Source organism: Miniopterus schreibersii (assembly GCF_964146895.1).
Source record: "Miniopterus schreibersii genome assembly, chromosome: 9".
In the NCBI taxonomy this organism is placed as follows: domain Eukaryota; kingdom Metazoa; phylum Chordata; class Mammalia; order Chiroptera; family Miniopteridae; genus Miniopterus; species Miniopterus schreibersii.
In genome coordinates, this window is record NC_138118.1 from 15,129,318 (window position 1) to 15,145,203 (window position 15,886).

The 15,886-nt window shown below is 43.5% G+C and overlaps 2 protein-coding genes across 4 annotated transcripts in view; both read left to right on the top strand.

Annotated features, from left to right (window-relative positions):
* Nucleotides 1-3,226: 3,226 nt before the first annotated feature.
* Nucleotides 3,227-12,787, top strand: TSGA13 (testis specific 13; the record flags this gene model as incomplete). Its single annotated transcript, XM_081147726.1, has 6 exons — nt 3,227-3,310; nt 5,340-5,411; nt 6,308-6,514; nt 10,643-10,782; nt 11,347-11,474; nt 12,618-12,787. 6 exons carry the CDS (start codon nt 3,227-3,229, stop codon nt 12,785-12,787), a joined length of 801 nt encoding a protein of 266 aa, XP_081003852.1.
* A 367-nt stretch (nt 12,788-13,154) lies between these two features.
* The window catches only part of COPG2 (COPI coat complex subunit gamma 2), a 217,889-nt gene continuing 215,157 nt past the window's right edge, over nt 13,155-15,886 (top strand). Inside the window, exons 1-3 of one of the 3 annotated variants that reach the window (XM_081147032.1) lie at nt 13,155-13,264; nt 14,418-14,470; nt 15,806-15,886. In XM_081147032.1, coding sequence (XP_081003158.1) covers nt 13,228-13,264; nt 14,418-14,470; nt 15,806-15,886 — 171 coding nt within the window. In that variant the 5' untranslated portion in view covers nt 13,155-13,227. Of the gene's footprint in view, nt 13,265-13,669; nt 13,864-14,417; nt 14,471-15,805 lie in introns of those variants that run through there. The other 2 variants (XM_081147030.1, XM_081147031.1) reach the window with 2 other exon arrangements.

Below are 15,886 nucleotides of genomic sequence, written 5' to 3' on the forward strand. Positions count from 1 at the left end.
GAGAATGTTTTAATTATGGGGACTAAGAGAAAAAGGCTCACTATATGTAAGGGACAGAAAACATTGGCCAAGATAGAGGTTAAGATAAGGTGAAAAGGTTGATGTGTGTGTGTGTGTGTGTGTGTGTGTGTGTGTGTGTGTGTGTGTGTAGGAAAGTCATAGGTTAGGGGAAAAAAAAATGGAGCAGATTTGGTCTGTCTTTGTGCTTTTCATTCTCTGATTCCAACATAGAACACCTCAGCATTCTAGATTGCCCGCTCATCACGAATTCCCAGTGTCTCCTCCAGAATCAAGAGAAGAATAATTCAGATATTTTCCAAATGGGAAGTTTCCACATCAAGGCATTTCCCCTTCCTCCCTGAAGTAAGATTTCCTGGTGCCATTTAAGGTATTGTACTCCAGATCTTTCCATTCTTATTTTTTGTGTGTAGTTTTTGTGTTTGTGTGATTTTTTTTCTACCCTGGGTTGCAGACAAGTGGCGCAAGATTTGTACCTTCCAATTTGATGGCTCCTATTTATTTCAGTTTCAATGTATACGTGAGCTGGAAAAACTAAACTTGAGAAAAGGGCGAGAAACTCATTAGGCTATTTCCCTCAAAGGGAACTTTCAGGGTTTAACTCGGTTTAATCATAAACTTTAGACAATCGTCTTTAGGGTTTATAAATAGACTGTCAAAGTAGATATAACCCTAAACAAGCACCTATTGATACTATCAACACTAATATAGATTTTTCCGGCAAACCATGGACTTTATAGGAGCTTGAGCTGATAGGCCTTATCAAAGTTCTACTTAATTGTCAAAGCCCCCTAGATTTGATCCCATCCCACCTATCTACTAGTAAGTCTTAGTAGTAGCTACTTAAAACAACAGCAAAAACAAATAATCTTCCATGTACGCTTCTTCTCAAACCATCCTGCAAGGCCCAGCTCAATCTCCCTCAAGTATCACTAACCTCTCTTTTCTCTAAATGGTGGATTCTAAATCCTCAACTCTTTTCTTCCATTTCTAATTATCAAAATGTAGCAACTCCCTGGACAAACATGGTTGTATTGAAAGGGGATGTCTGCTCTTCCAACTCTCTCTCATTACTGACACATGAATTAATTTTATTTCAGGTCTTTATGTAGGTAAATCTCACCAACATCATGGAATGAGAATGTTACCTTGAAATCATTTGGTTAACTCTCTCCATTTTTACAGATGAGGAAGTTGAGGCCCCAAGAGATGTGTCATTCTTGTTTCAGATTTAACAATCACATCCTCCTTCCTGCCCACATTTATCAACTAAACTTAAGTTGTTGAGGGCAAGGATCATTACGTCCTGTGCATTTTCTGCTTTCACAACAGTACGTATCAGTCTGCTCTTGTTTCCCACAGAGGATCAAGAACGGAGCTGCACACACAGTGTGCTAAGGAAACAATGTTTGGGTTGAACTGAAACCCTACAGAACGTGGACTGTTCAGAGGCACTGAATTTGGCCTCTGGGTGAATAATTGCTTCAGGTTGGTCCACTTAGCAGTGAACAGCAATGGGCCAAAGAAGATCTACCAAGTATGTAGTCTCGTTTGCTTAACTATGTTATAACTTATTTTGAACTTATGTGAACTTATTTTGTAGCCCATAGCACTTTGAACAGTACTAGACACAGAGTAAACCCTCATAAAAGAGTTTCAATTGACTGTCCTCAGATAAAAAACCAGATCTTGGTCTGTTTCATGCAGCAACTAGAGTAGTTTTGCCAAAAGAAAAGCACCAGACTGTTTGAGACGGACACTGCTGGGCCAAGGAAGCATTTTCATGCAGCTGTATGCCGTAAATTGGCCTTGAAGAAAAGTACCTGGAACCTGGTGCCACCTTTTAGATACCAAAGATTTATTTTGAAAGTGGTACAATAAAAATTATATAATTATTAGATAACTTAAGGTAATAGGACCCATCAAAAGGGCACAAACTTTAAGATGTTAAGATGAATTTTTTTTTGGTCTTCCACAATATATCACCTGCTCTTCTTGAGATTATTTTAAAGACCTCTGGCTTGAGGTAGAAGCAAGCCATCCTTGAATGGGACCTGATCCTGGATTTGTATCACGCTATAGCCAATTGACCCACCAACTACATAGCTTGGTTATTTCTACTTTTCTTATTTTAGTCCTGACTCAGCTACCCTCATTTTTAAAGGAGAGCGGTCTAGTTGAGGTAGTTGTAGGACCCTACTTAATTTGAACTAGTTTAATCCCCCCCAAAAGGTACTATCTCCAAGGAGAAAGCAGGCCACTTATTTTAGTCATTAACCCAATCTTACAGCTGAGCATCTTTATGTTCAGAAAGTAAATGGGTTTAGTAAGAATTAGTCAAGGAATCCAAAATACTTTATTACTAAAGATTGCAACTTCTGTCCCTTGCCCACTTTCCCACAAAGGGAGCTGGCATCTGGGTGGGAAATGGGAAAGTAAGTGAAGGAGCAGAGTATGAGAATATTTGCCATTGATTATTATTTTTGCTACCCTACTTCTAGGAAGAGAAACTTAGATTTGGTTAGGAACATAGGGGAGCCAGTGATCCAAGCCTGGTCATTAAAAATGGAAAATTTGTGAAGTTCTACTAACTCTGTTCCTTCTTAAGGAATCATTGACTAATCATTGGTGCAGGCAGAACCATTTCCATGTGGAGAGGCAGGTAGGCATTTGTAACAGTTGGTCGTCTTCAAGGATATTATGAGGGTCCAACCTAAAAGAATTCCTTAAGCAGTTTACTAGAGTGCTTCCTTTAGTGGTCTGAAACCCCTATTTTATTTTATTTTTAGAGAGAGAGGAAGTGAGAGAGAAACATCGATCGGTTGCCTCCTGTCAGGCACCCTGACCAGGTTCCAAACCAGCAACCTGGGCATGTGCCCTGAGTATCAAACCGGTGACCTTTTGGTGCACAAGATGACACTCAACCAACTGAGCCACCCTGGCCAGGGCTGAAACCCCTATTTTAGAAGAAATCAACTCATCAGATGTCTCCAAGGGGTCCCACTTGCTTAACTGTTCAACCTGAGGTTCTGTCCCCCCCAACCTCCCCCACAACCCCAGCACATAGGCTGGATAATGAATCCTCTTCTTTGCTACACATACGTTTTTCAATTAGTGACCACCTAAATTGGGCTCTTCTAAATCAGGCTTCTAAACTTTGTTAAGGAGACTGAGAACATGCAGAAGGCCAGGTCTCGGAGCCAACTAGATGTCCTGCCTCTTTTTCAGGTCCTCATATGGCAAATTAAAGACTTCGGGAACTTTTGAGAAAGGATTTATGGATAGTGATGAGGTAAGGGAGAGAATTAGCAAATGTTCATTTGTAATATTTCTTTGTACACTTAAGAGTATTTTTTAAGCTGTGTCTTACACACTTTTTGTTGAAAAGCATAAAAGGGTCAAGGTTCATATAGAAAGCAAGGTTAATTGATCCAATTTTATGAGAGGGAAACAGAGACATAGAAAACAGAAGAGACAAGAACACAACAACAATAAATTGGCATGCAAAACCCAGGGACCGGAAGCCTCTCGTAGGCCGTGAGTGTTAAACCCTGACTCATCTAGAATTCGTGGCCGCCTCTTGGAGCAAAATCTTGGTTGCCGCCCCAGGTTTATCACATTTAAGTGAATTTTCCAGGCCATCTTTTATTTCATCAGCCAGAGAAACTGCTGTTTAATGTAACAAAACTAAAACATATTCCAATTTGGACACTCTTGTGGGTTTCATCAACTGCTGGAGACTAATTTGGAACAGAAATGCACTACCTCAGAAAAATTCAAGAGTAAAAACATTTTTTTTAAAAAAATTTATTGATTTGAGAGAGAGAGAGAGAGAGAGAGAGGAAGGGAGAGAAAGAGAAACTTCGATTTGTTGTTCCATTTATTTACGCATTCATTGGTTGATTCTCGTGTGACTGGGGATTGAACCACAACCTTGGCATACTGGAACACCGCTCTAACCAACTGAGCTACCCGGCCAGGGCTAAAACATCTTGCCCAGAGACTTTCCCCACTAGAATTCATTAAAAACAAAGCAAAACAAAACAAAAAAAACGGTAAAAGAAAAGTCTTTACATCTTTTCCCCAAATAATTTTTTTCCTAGACTTCTATATGATTCTAAATACATATTTTATGTCATATCCGTGAAGCAGGTTTTTCACAATGTTTTTGTTTTGAACAAAGGGACTTCAGTTTTCCAAAAGGGAAAAAAATTTAAATTATTGCGTCTTTGGATTTGTCCCATATTTCATCCCACCCTCCCGAAGGAATGTATGGAGTGACTGCTAGACCTCCTCCCATTCCTCCCCCAACCCCCCGGGCTCGCCAGCTCCTGACATTTCCTTTCTGAAGCCTGATAGCGGGCTGAGCTCATCCCGCATGCCTGGCCCGTTCTTACTACTTCCCTCTTCTCCATTCACCTGCTTGCCTTCCGCACCCTGCAAGTACATGTTCCCTTTCTTCTGTACCCCACCTTACCTCACCTCCTTGGGGACATGGCAATCTTTAGAAAGGCTGATCCAAGCTCAGCAGTATGTTCCCTTCCTCTTGTTCTGCTTTCTGGGTTTGCTAAGCCCAAAGGGGGTAACTCAGCGTCTTTCACTTTGGGCTCTCACCCCTTTGAATTACTTGTCCTTAGATAACCGAGGGCTAAGCTCTAGGCAGGGCCAAAAGCCGGGGTCAGAAGAGGGAGGTGCAGGTGACCCAGCACCTCTACCACCAGGCACGACCCTCAATCTGCCAATCCCCAGCACTACCACCAGCAGAAAAATGCAAAGTGTAGATAGAGTGTTAGCAAAATTCAATTATTTTTGTAACATTTTAGGAAGAATCAGATACCACAGAAATATTAAAAAATACAAAATGTTGTTTCTCCCTTGGTCTGTGAGCCTGTCCCTCAGGGCTCCCTTCACGCACACCCTTAAATTATCGCCCTTTTGTAACTTGCTTGTCTCCTTAAAGGTTGCCCTCCGTGTTGATTTGCACCTGATTTTACTCCTACAGTAATGAAAAGGCAGGAGGAGGAGGTGTGATCCTTGGAGTGACTTGTCCCTGCCTGAACTCTGATGCTGCCCTCGTCTACCTCACCTCCTAACAGCTTGACCTGACATTTCATAAACTGGTCCGCATTTCCATGGACAAGCTGGCCCGTGAGGCTGTCCTTGCTGGGGCTCTCATTCCAGAAACCCAGGGTGCAAAACACGCAGCACAGGGTTCCCTTTACTTAACTTGAAGTAGGGACCACATTTAGTGAGAGTAAGCAATGGAATACTGTTTAGGATAGGTGCAGCTTGAACCCACTAATTTTGCTCATTGTTTCTAGATTTTTTATGCAGTCTCGCCATCAAAATCTGTTCCCAATAACCTTCTGCATTACACGGTCCATCCAAAATTGGTAGGTGGAACAAGCTTTCCCCTGAGATCCCTAAGAGCAAGTTGCAGCAGTGGGGCAGAGGCGCTGCCAAGTATCCCAAATGCCTCCAAGTGCTGCCCCTTCTGTGGCTGTGCACCTCCTAGGACAGGGGGGCAGAGCTGCCCTAGGACAGTGAGCCAGGGGCAGTGCTAGGAATGGCCCGGGTGAGGGAGGAGGGAGGGACTGGGAAGAGGGTGGTCCCTGTAGCCAAAATAGTCCTTTTACATTGAGAAAACATATTACTAATCAGAAGGTATTTCATTCTCTCCCTCTTCCTTCCTCTCCAATCCTCTGCTTTCCTTCTATTGACAGAAAAGCAAAATTAGTGGGACTGCCCCATCCCCCACCCGCATCTTAAGTAACATGCTGTCTTTGGGGACTGCTTCACCTTTTTAAACATGGTGCTTATTATGCATGGTAGTGTGGTTGTGCCTGTGGGAAAACGCTGGTGGGTGAGAATGTGGGGGTCACCCCCCACCCTCCAAACTCCCTGAGCAGAGATTCGGTCCCTGGCAGTTTCTAGTCTCTGTCTCCGAGGCTTGTATGGAGGTGTAACATAGAAACCTCTCTGTTTGCCCCACTGTGTTGAACAAATTCTGTTACGCTCTTTCAGAAGAATTAAGTGGGCTTTCTCCCTTTATTGTGGAAGCCTTCCTGTGTCATTTCCCCAGCCCCTCAGTCTATTTGTGAGGAATGCTCTGAGCAAAGGAAGGGCCAGCGAGCTTCAGACTTTTTCTGATAAACACACTTCAGAGCAGATTTGTCCAGCCTCTGTCCCTACCCCACGGAGGCAGATTAGCCAACGGATCTGTTAACCTTCTCTTGATCTAATCCCTTTGTCCCTCTGCAAATCTTTGGCCCTCTGTCTGTCTGCTCAGAGCCAGTACTATGAGCCTTTGAAGCCCACCGCACTGCAGAAACGCGTGGCTCGAAACAGGAAGATGTTAAGCTTCATGCTCAAGGTCACAGAATATGATGAGGATAAGACCTCACTTATAATGACCAACAATCCACTTCCCTGTCCAATGGAGCAACAAGGAAAGGACATCACACCAAAATACTTTTCCAAGGAGTTACTGCTCAAGGTAATGGCACCTGGGGAAGTTTCCTGGCGCCCTAAGTAAGGACCCTGAAGAATTAGGAGTTAGCTTGAAGAAGGAAGCTAACTTACCATGGTTCTCAGGAGCCAACCTCTTCCCTCTAATTCTTTGCCATTTGTGTCACCAAACAGAATGTGTAGAGCCTGGGAAATACTCAGGAAAAGAGTTAGACAAGCTTGGGTTGTGAAACTTCATTGCGCAGAGAAAAGAGAGTCTTACCTTGAAATTGTTTCTCCTTGGCCAGAGATATTTAGTTTGCAGTTAACAAAAGGTAAACTAGCCACTGGCTTTCTAGTTGAGCAGATAGTAGTAAAGGGTAAACTGAGAAGTAAAGGATAAGGGACAGAAATGAACACCTAAATGGGAAAGGAGTCAAGGTTATACTTTATACCCACTGCTTTTGGGTGTCAGGAGAAGGAAAGGGGAACAGGGCAGGGACTCTATTATCGCAGTATCCAGACATTTGGGACGCTGTTGTATACTAAAGAAGTTCAAATCCAACCTGATAACCAATCACTAAACATACACTAATCTAAGAACTAAAATATAAAGATGATTACCAGAAAGTCTGAAGGAACTTGGAGTGTACAGGAGAGACAGATCAATAAATATATCTGTAGTTGTGATATAATAAGATATATGAATTATAAAAGAATATACAAGACACAGAACTCATATACAGTAAAGAACAGTATTTCTGTTGGGAGAAAGAGAGTAATCAGAGAGGTTTTGCAGAAGAGATGACCCCTGACAAAAGAACAGGAAAATATTCCAATCAGAGGGAAGGGCCAAGCCACAGAGACATGAGAAAGTGAGGTGCATTTAGGGAGTTGTAAGAGAGTAAATGGATATAATCAAATTTGCATTAATTTAGAAAGACCTTTTTTTGGAGTTTGGGAGAAAGGTGCATTATTTGTGAAAAAGGCAAAAATCAGAAAGATTAGTTATGATGTTACTACAATCATCAAGGTATGAGACGCTGAGGAATTGCAATAAATCAACAGCAAAGGAAGTGAAGAAAATCAATTTAAGAGGTATTTAGGAAACAGGATCTAAAAAAGATCTTGATGGCCCTGGCTATATGCCAAGTTTTTGGGTTCGATCTCCGGTCAGGGCACGTACAAGAAGCAACCCAAGAATGCATAAATAAATGGAACGACAAATTGATGCCTTTCCCCCCCCTCCTCTCTCTTTCTAAAAGCAATAAATTAAAAAATTGAAAAGATCCTGATAGTCTTGAGGGAGGGCCTTAATATAACAAGAAGAAATTAAATGAAATGAATGAAAGTACAAGCAAAAGAATATAATTATAACAAATTTGAAGCTGGGAGTGGAATTACCCAAGACAGATCCTTATAACAGAGTGTGGTGAATTTGGAATTAGTATGTCCTTAGTTGCAACATGAATGGCAGTGAGAGATTCCTTCAAATGGAAGATAAAACAGTTAGTATCCAAAGGTATATGCTGACAAAGGAGTTAATTAACTAATTTCCTGCCTATGGTCTCTTTGGTCTCAGAATTTATGCCTTTGAATGTAAACTCAGTGGTTGCTTCTCATGGTAGTGGTATGGTAATGTGCAGTGAGAGAGGGACAAATCCCAGGCCAGGACTGCCCTGCTCAAAGTAGAGAAGGAAATACTAGACTATCATGTAACCTTGGTGCAAGAAGAGCTTTCTTCCAACAGCTGGCACCTGAGGGTCTTCCAGGTCACATGCAGGACCTGATCATACTCATGAGCAAATTGTGGTACTAGCCAGATTGTATTAACAGAGTTAAGGCTCTGATTGTCAAAGACTGGCACCACGGTAATTTTTTGGGGCTATTTGGAACAAGTCCAAGAAGATGGAACTGCCCAATATCTAGAATGCTGCTTTAATATTTATGCTGCATCCCCTCCTTCTCTTGCCAGAAAAATGTGACAATCTTCTGTGAGCCTAAGATTATGTACTAAAGAAACATTCTTTTGCCCAGGCATGTGTAAAAAAAGATTGTGGGTCCCAGCTGGCAACTTTAGAATGGACTAGACATGTCTATCACCGTAATGGTTATACTCACAGCCCCTTCTAAGTGAAATGGACACTACCACAGTTCATGAAGGAAAGGATGCCCTAAGAGGTCCTATTTTGTATAACGAGACTCGGCTCTCTACTCCTAGCTGGGACCAGAGAAGCACATCAGACCCAGTAAAGTAAAATTCATAGGCTGGTTAGTTACCTGTGGTGGTCACCACCAAACCAAAACCAAAACCAACTCAAAACAAAACCAACCAACTTACCCATAACCCAAATCTCTGAGCAGTGGGAATGAAAGCTGAAAGGACACACAGAGAAAGGCCATACAGTAGGTAGTGTAGGGACCATAATAGGGTCAGGGTAGGTTGAAGTCATAGGGAAATAAATATAAATGAATAAGCAGAAGCTATAGATAGAAAAAAGGTATACAGGGTAAAGTAAGGAGTGAATAGAGAGAGAAGGAAGCAGGTGGAAGAAGTAGGAGAGACATTAATGATATGATTTGGAATCAAGATACACAAACTTGTGCAGTGGAAGTTCTTAGCTAGTGCCGTCTTGGATTCCAAATAGCTTTTCCATTCCTGTTTTTCTGCAATGAGATCTAGCTCTGTTCAGGTTCTGCTCTTTCTGTGGCCAGATTGTTAGCTATGTCTTCCTTCTTAGGCATGTGCTCTTACAGTAAAACTCCTATTAGGTGAGGTAACTTGGATGGATGGGTGCCTGTTCCTCAAAACTGGAGGTGCTTAGGGAATGAGTACAGAATTAAAAGGACATGTTCAACAGCAAGTACTTTTTTCTAAAAAAGAGGCTTTAAAATTCTGAAAGAAAAAGCTCAATATATGTCAATTAAGTAGTTTGGTCATTCATTTATTCTTTCATTCATTCAACAAATATTTGTTGAGTACCTACTATGTGCCAAGCACTGTTATGGGTGGTAGGGATATATCAGTGACTAAACCGAAGTCTGCCCAAATGAAGTTTAATTCTAGTGAGGTACACAGACCATAAGCAATCACACAATTAATGTAAAAATCTGATAAATGCCAAAACAAAGCTGGATAAAGGAATGGAACATGATGGGTGTGAGTGGTGATTTTAGATGGTATAGTTTAGATAGTAATTTGGAGAGCAGGCTTTCAGAAGAGGTGCTGACATCTGAATAGAGAATTTATTGGGGTGTTGGGACATGTCCTGCAGTTGCCATGTCTTGCATATTGTTCTCACTTCAGATTGCTGCACACTGGGGATAAAATAAATTGTTTCTGAAATGTGTTATAATGAGACAAATCAGGAGAATGGGAACCCAAAGCCATGTCATATGAAGAAAATTTCAAAATATTGGCAATGTTGAGCCTGGCAGAGAGAGGGAGATAGCTTAGGAGGAACCTGATGGATTTCTCCAAATTCTTTAAGGACTCTGTGGAAGATACGCTGGATTTGTTCTGTTTGGATTATAAGTTAGAAGTTACAGGGAGACAGCTATCAGCTGATCAAAGATGAAATAGGTTGGGTTTTTAGGTATAGGAAGACTGACCACTTGTTAGTGACAGTGCATAGGTGAAGTGAGTGTCAGATGAACAGTTAGACTAGATGACCTGCACAATCCTTTCTGCAAGTCTCTGTGACCTTTAGTAATGATATTATTAGCTCACAAAACATCTGTGGCCTCTTCACTGCAGATAGAGAATGGAATGTGAATGGAGTAGCCATCTCTGAGAAAGGAAGGTAGAGTCCTATAGATTTTTCCCCAATTTATTATCAAATGTTTGATTTACTAAGCAATTCACTAGTAGAATCCTTCTCAAAAGCAGGTAAATTCTCCCGCCACTCTCTTCAAAGGGTCAGTGGGCAAATTCAATCAGTTACTTAGGAAACTAGCAAAGCTTTGGACAAGTCACCTGGCAAGGAAACAAACAGGTATTAATTAGCCCACTCAGACCTGTTTCCTCTTCTTTTGGTTTCTGAGTTCCCGCTTCCTTCTGGCAGGTTTGGTCACAACATGCTGGGAGGTTGGAACTTAGTCCAAGAACTTAGTTCGGCTTTTAAGTCCCAAAGTTTTCAGTTGATTCCCTTACTTACTCTTCTTCCCTCTGCTGCAGGAAAGTTATCAACTCAAACCCACTGAGAACTTCGGCCTATCCGTGTTGTCTCAGAAAAAAAGGTTAAGACCTGAGCTGAAACCAGTCTTCCCTGTGACACTGTTGAAGGACCCTACATCCAAGCAAAAACAATGGTTTAGGTGAAGTCCTGGCTGCTCTTGTTCTCATTTTCTTTCCTGTCATTTCCTTATTCATGTTACCATCTCTTTTCAACACGATTTAATACTTTTTGTTGTAGGGTACAGGTACAAGTGTATGTTAATAAGACAGCTTCCCTACATGATCCCCAATATCATTTACACCCTAATGAAAGAGAAACAGTAACGCAAAGCTAAGGTTTTTCACTAAGAAGGATTTTTAGTAAAACATTCAAAGGTCTATGATTTGAAGAAACAGAAAAAAATTTTCCCCCTTAGTGCTTGATAAGGGTTATAGCACAGGAACAATGTGCTATGAGATTTTATTTGAAACTAGTTCTAGGAGCAACCTCTATCCAGTTTGGAGAGGAGAGGAGATTTTGAATTTCCTTTGCAGGTTTACAAGGCTAGGTTCTAGAAGCATCCCTGTGGCTGAACAGTACTCCCACTCTGTACCAACAAATACCTGTTATCATTGTCCTTTCTCCTCCCCGGGAATCTGAGTGTAGTGACTGGTTCCACTAACCCCCGACCCCAGGATTTACTAAATGAGCTTTCTCTGTTAAGGTTTTCCACCAACAATGATTTCAAGAGTGAAGGGACGTATTCAATGGTCTGCACTTTGAGGAAACAGAAAAATATGTACCCTCAGCTCACCTTTGCTCAAGTCTATAAAAGAGATATGACGAAAGAAAGTAAGGTCCTCTCTTTCAAAGCAGTGGCCTATGGGATTGGGATGTGGGCAGGGGGGACAACCTATGGAGATGAGATTTAAGGGCAAATCGATGTATCTCATGGAGGTTATGGAGACTATTTTTCCTTATAGCTAAGAAGTGATATAGGCTCAAGTAGTGCTAGGCTTTGGATTCTGTTTAAATCCTCAAATTTCAAGAAGCCGTTGCAGTGTTTCCTGAACTGTATCATCTACCACTTTCAAAGTTTTTGTGTATCAGTGTGTTATATGCCCTATTGTTTATTTAATGTTTTTGTTCTTGTCCTAATTAATACTATATCATTAACATGGGTTTGATATACTATTACATGGTTTTTTTTTTCTGACACACACTTAATCAAATTCATAATAATTAAAATCTAAAATGTTTATGTATCACCTAAAACTACCCAGTGGTATGCATATTCACACTTGAAGAAAACTGTTCTAGAAGAGCCAAAGGATAAGTCTGTGAGTCTCAGAGGTGCAGGAGTCTCTTCTGGAATGAGGCAGGGCGTGGGGCGGAAGGGATTTGAGATAAGGTTGCGTGGAATGGAAGAGGGTATAACGAGAATGCTCCTTACAAATTATGATTCATTTAAGAACCTTTATGGGGTACCTAGGAAGTGTTGAACAGGTATCAAGCACTAATAACAGCAGGTTCAATGTAGGAGATACATGGGCTAGCTCATGACAACTGAGGGCTTCGGTTTTCTCCACTAGGCAGTTGGGACCCATTGAATAATTTCCAAGCACTCAATAGACATTTGAGACTGAACACCAGCACACTTTAGGAAAAGGCTAAGAGGTGTGAGAATCTACAAGTGAATGCACCTTATCTTAGGCAGAGCTACGTGAGTGCCAACATGGTAGTGGGTGGGATCGTTTGGTGAAACAGGGAAGACTAGCCCGGCAGTGTTTTCAACTGGGTGTTGAGGAAGGTAAGGAATCCAGAACTATAAAGAAGGTTGGGAATGGTAGCTCGTGGTCCAAAATCTACCCCGAGCTAGGAGTAAAGACCACTTTTCAGGTCCTTCCAGCTGGGTCAGTTTCATGCCTCACGATAAGCGTCCTTCTGGACCCTCTGAAAGCCCACATTCACCAGGTACCCTGTGTTTTGCTGCAGTCTCCAAGAAGTCAGACAGTGACAAGCCGACTGGGGAGATGAACTGGGAGCCACTAACCCTGCCGTCGCTGCAGGAACAGAAGCCCACCAGGACCGCGCCCGGGGAGAGCGCCTTCCGCAATGGGAGGGCCCAGCAGTGGTTTACAAGAAGTACCGCCGTCGTTAAGTAAAACCAACCCTTCAGGCCTCGCCCCTCGGCCTCCAGAGTCTGAGGGGCCAGCAGAAGTCGTTATCCAGAGCGTGTCAACCAAATAAAATCGCATTCTGCTCACTCGGGGCACGGGCTGCCCAGTCGCTGGCAGGGTGGGCCGGGGCGAGCCCGGGGTACGGACCTGAGGCAACAGCGGGCACCACGCGGCCGGGGACCCGGCGCCCGGCCCCGCCTCCGCGGGCTGGGGGGGGGGGGAGAGAGACGAGAGGGCGTGGCCACGCCCCCGCGGGACAGGAGTGGCCGCGACAGCCGAGGAGGGCGGGCCTTCCCCCCGAGTGACGCGACCGCGGCCCAACCCGCGCCAGAGCACCGGGCCGGCCTTCCTGCAGCCTCTTCCGCTCCCCGGCTGCGGCGCCTGGGAAGGTTGCTGTGGGTCTGGGCACTGGGAAGTCGTCCAAGATGATTAAAAAATTCGACAAGAAGGACGAGGAGTCTGGTACGCGCTGGGCCTCTGACGCCCACCCTCCGCCGCGGGGGGTCCCTTCCCCCGCCCGCCGCCACCTGCTCTGGGGACTGCGGCCCGGGGGGCGTGGGCACCGCTGTGCCAGGGGGCCGGTTCCTGCCGGGGGCCTGCCCCTAGCCCCTCCCCCGGCGCCGGAGCCTCCCCCGGTCGCGCGCTCCCGCCCGGGCGCCCCTCGCCGCATCAGCGTGATCGGCGGCCCCGCCCCCTCCCCTCGGCTGCCTCCCCTTCCCCCTCCCCTCCCCCTCCCCCTCCCCCTCCCCCTCCCCCTCCCCCTCCCCCTCCGAGGGGCGCAGCGACTCCACGCCGGCTCCGCCCCGCTCGCCTCGGGTGGGCCGCTCGCCGAGGCTGCAGGCGCTTGGCAGGTGGCGGAGGGAGTGTGTGGGAGCTTGTGAGAAGCGAGGGGTGCTGCTCGTGCGAGGCCCCGAGTGGGCCTCAGATCCACCGCACACTGTGTGTGTATATGAACTTTGAGATGCCCTGTACCGTACAGTCGTCCTGGAGACCTTTACACTGCCTGCCTCCCAGAGGGCAAAACCGTCCCATGGTACAGAGATCATTGAATGCGTCCCAAAGTGAGTTGTTCTTGATACTTTGGTCCAGAGCAAATGGGGAAGGTACCAAGCCACCTTATAAGCAAACAAACAAAACAAAAGTCAGCGTTTGATAGCTGCTCTCATAAAGAGTGGTGGAAGGTTGGCTTAGTAGGACCTCCATGGCCCCTTCCGTCTTTAAGGTTGTATGATTATCTGCTGAACTCTTCTTTTCTGCCTCGCAGTAACTGTTAGAAACACACAAAGTTGTTCTCCCCTTTAGGGAACTCCAAAGAGCCCTACCACGATCTCATTCATCTTGGTTGTGTGGACATGACAGGTATTTGTAACATTCATATAAAAAGAGGACAGGAGAAAGAAGACATTCATTTTGGGCAGGATTCCTGCAAAAGTATAAGATCTTACAGGAAAGCAATGACAGAAATATTTTCAGAATCAAAATGATTAGTTTATATGAAGATTAGTAATTAGCACTGTGATATCCACTTAGGTGAGATAGCCAAGCATTCAGTATCCTGTAGAAAATAAATTTGTGTAGTACAGCTATTAAAGATATGCTTTATTTCATACTATAGGTAGTGGCTCCAATCCTTTTCGGCATCTGGAGAAGAGTGCTGTCTTACAGGAGGTATGGCTTGGCAGTATATTGTATTTCTTCTTTTCCATTCCATTTTAGAATGGTGGGCAGAGAGCCCATTTTGAATCTTAGCTTTCAGAAAGCTGAGATTCAAAATAAGAATTAAGGAATTTAACTGAGTTCAGACAATATAGACTTGAGAGAAAAGGAAGGGGGTTGCTTGTCAGAGGAGAGAGAGAGTGCAGACTGTGCTACATGTTGAGATTTATTTATTTATTTATTTATTTATTTATTTATTTATTTATTCTTCACCTGAGGATATGTTTATTGATTTTTAGAGAGAGAGGAAAGCGGGGAGAGAGAGAGAGGAACATCGATCAGTTGCCTCCTGTACGCGCCCTGACCGGGGATCGAACCGGCAATCTGAGTGTGCCCTGACTGGGAATCGAACCTTTTGGTGTAGGGGTTGGTGCTCCAGCCAACCGAGCTACCCAGTCAGGGCCACATGCTGAGAATTTTGTAGCAGCGCAATTTACAATAGCTAAGATCTGGAAACAGCCCAAGTGCTTATCAGTAGATGAGTGGGTAAAAAAGCTGTGGCACATTTACACTATGGAATACTATGCAGCTGTAAAAAAGAAAGATCTCTTACCCTTTGGGACAGCATGGAGGAAACTGGAGATTGTTATGCTAAGTGAAATAAGCCAGTCATAGAAAGACAAGTACCACATGATCTCACTCCTATGTGGAATCTAATGAACAAAATAAACTGATGAACGAAATAGATCCAGAGACACGGAAGCATGGAATAGACTGAGGAATCTCAAAGGGAAGGTGGGGGGTGAGGGCGGGTGGGGAGACTTTAATGAAAGAACCTACATGCATAAGTGCATAACCCATGGACACAGACATTGGTATGGGGACAGCCTGGGGATGGGGCAGTTGAGGAGTGGAGGGAGCTAATGGGGGAAAAAAGGGGACATATGTAATACTTTCAACAATAAAGATTAAAAAATGAGAGAATTTTAAATAAAATGCCAGAAGAGGTGTTTAGTGCAAGGTTATTGAACGAAGTTATAGATATTAATTAAACTCATTGTATTCATGTGATGTAGATAAATATTGTGAATCTTACTTAATAGAGCTCACAGAGTTGAAGCAGTAGACCTAAGGGTAACAGAGAGTAAAAAATGGAAAATCAAGGGCCACTTCTAATCATTTATTGTATACCATTATAAATGGAAAACTATAGGTAGTTAACATTATTTGGATATTTATTGTAATTAAAATACATAATAGTCTTTATTTTCTTAAGGTTGATTTTCTGTAATCTGAGATAGGAAATGTAGAAAGTAAACTATATACAGCAGTGTATTTTGTTTCCAGGCTCGTCTGTTCAATGAAACACCCATCAATCCAAGAAGATGTTTACATATTCTTACAAAGATTCTCTACTTACTGAACCAG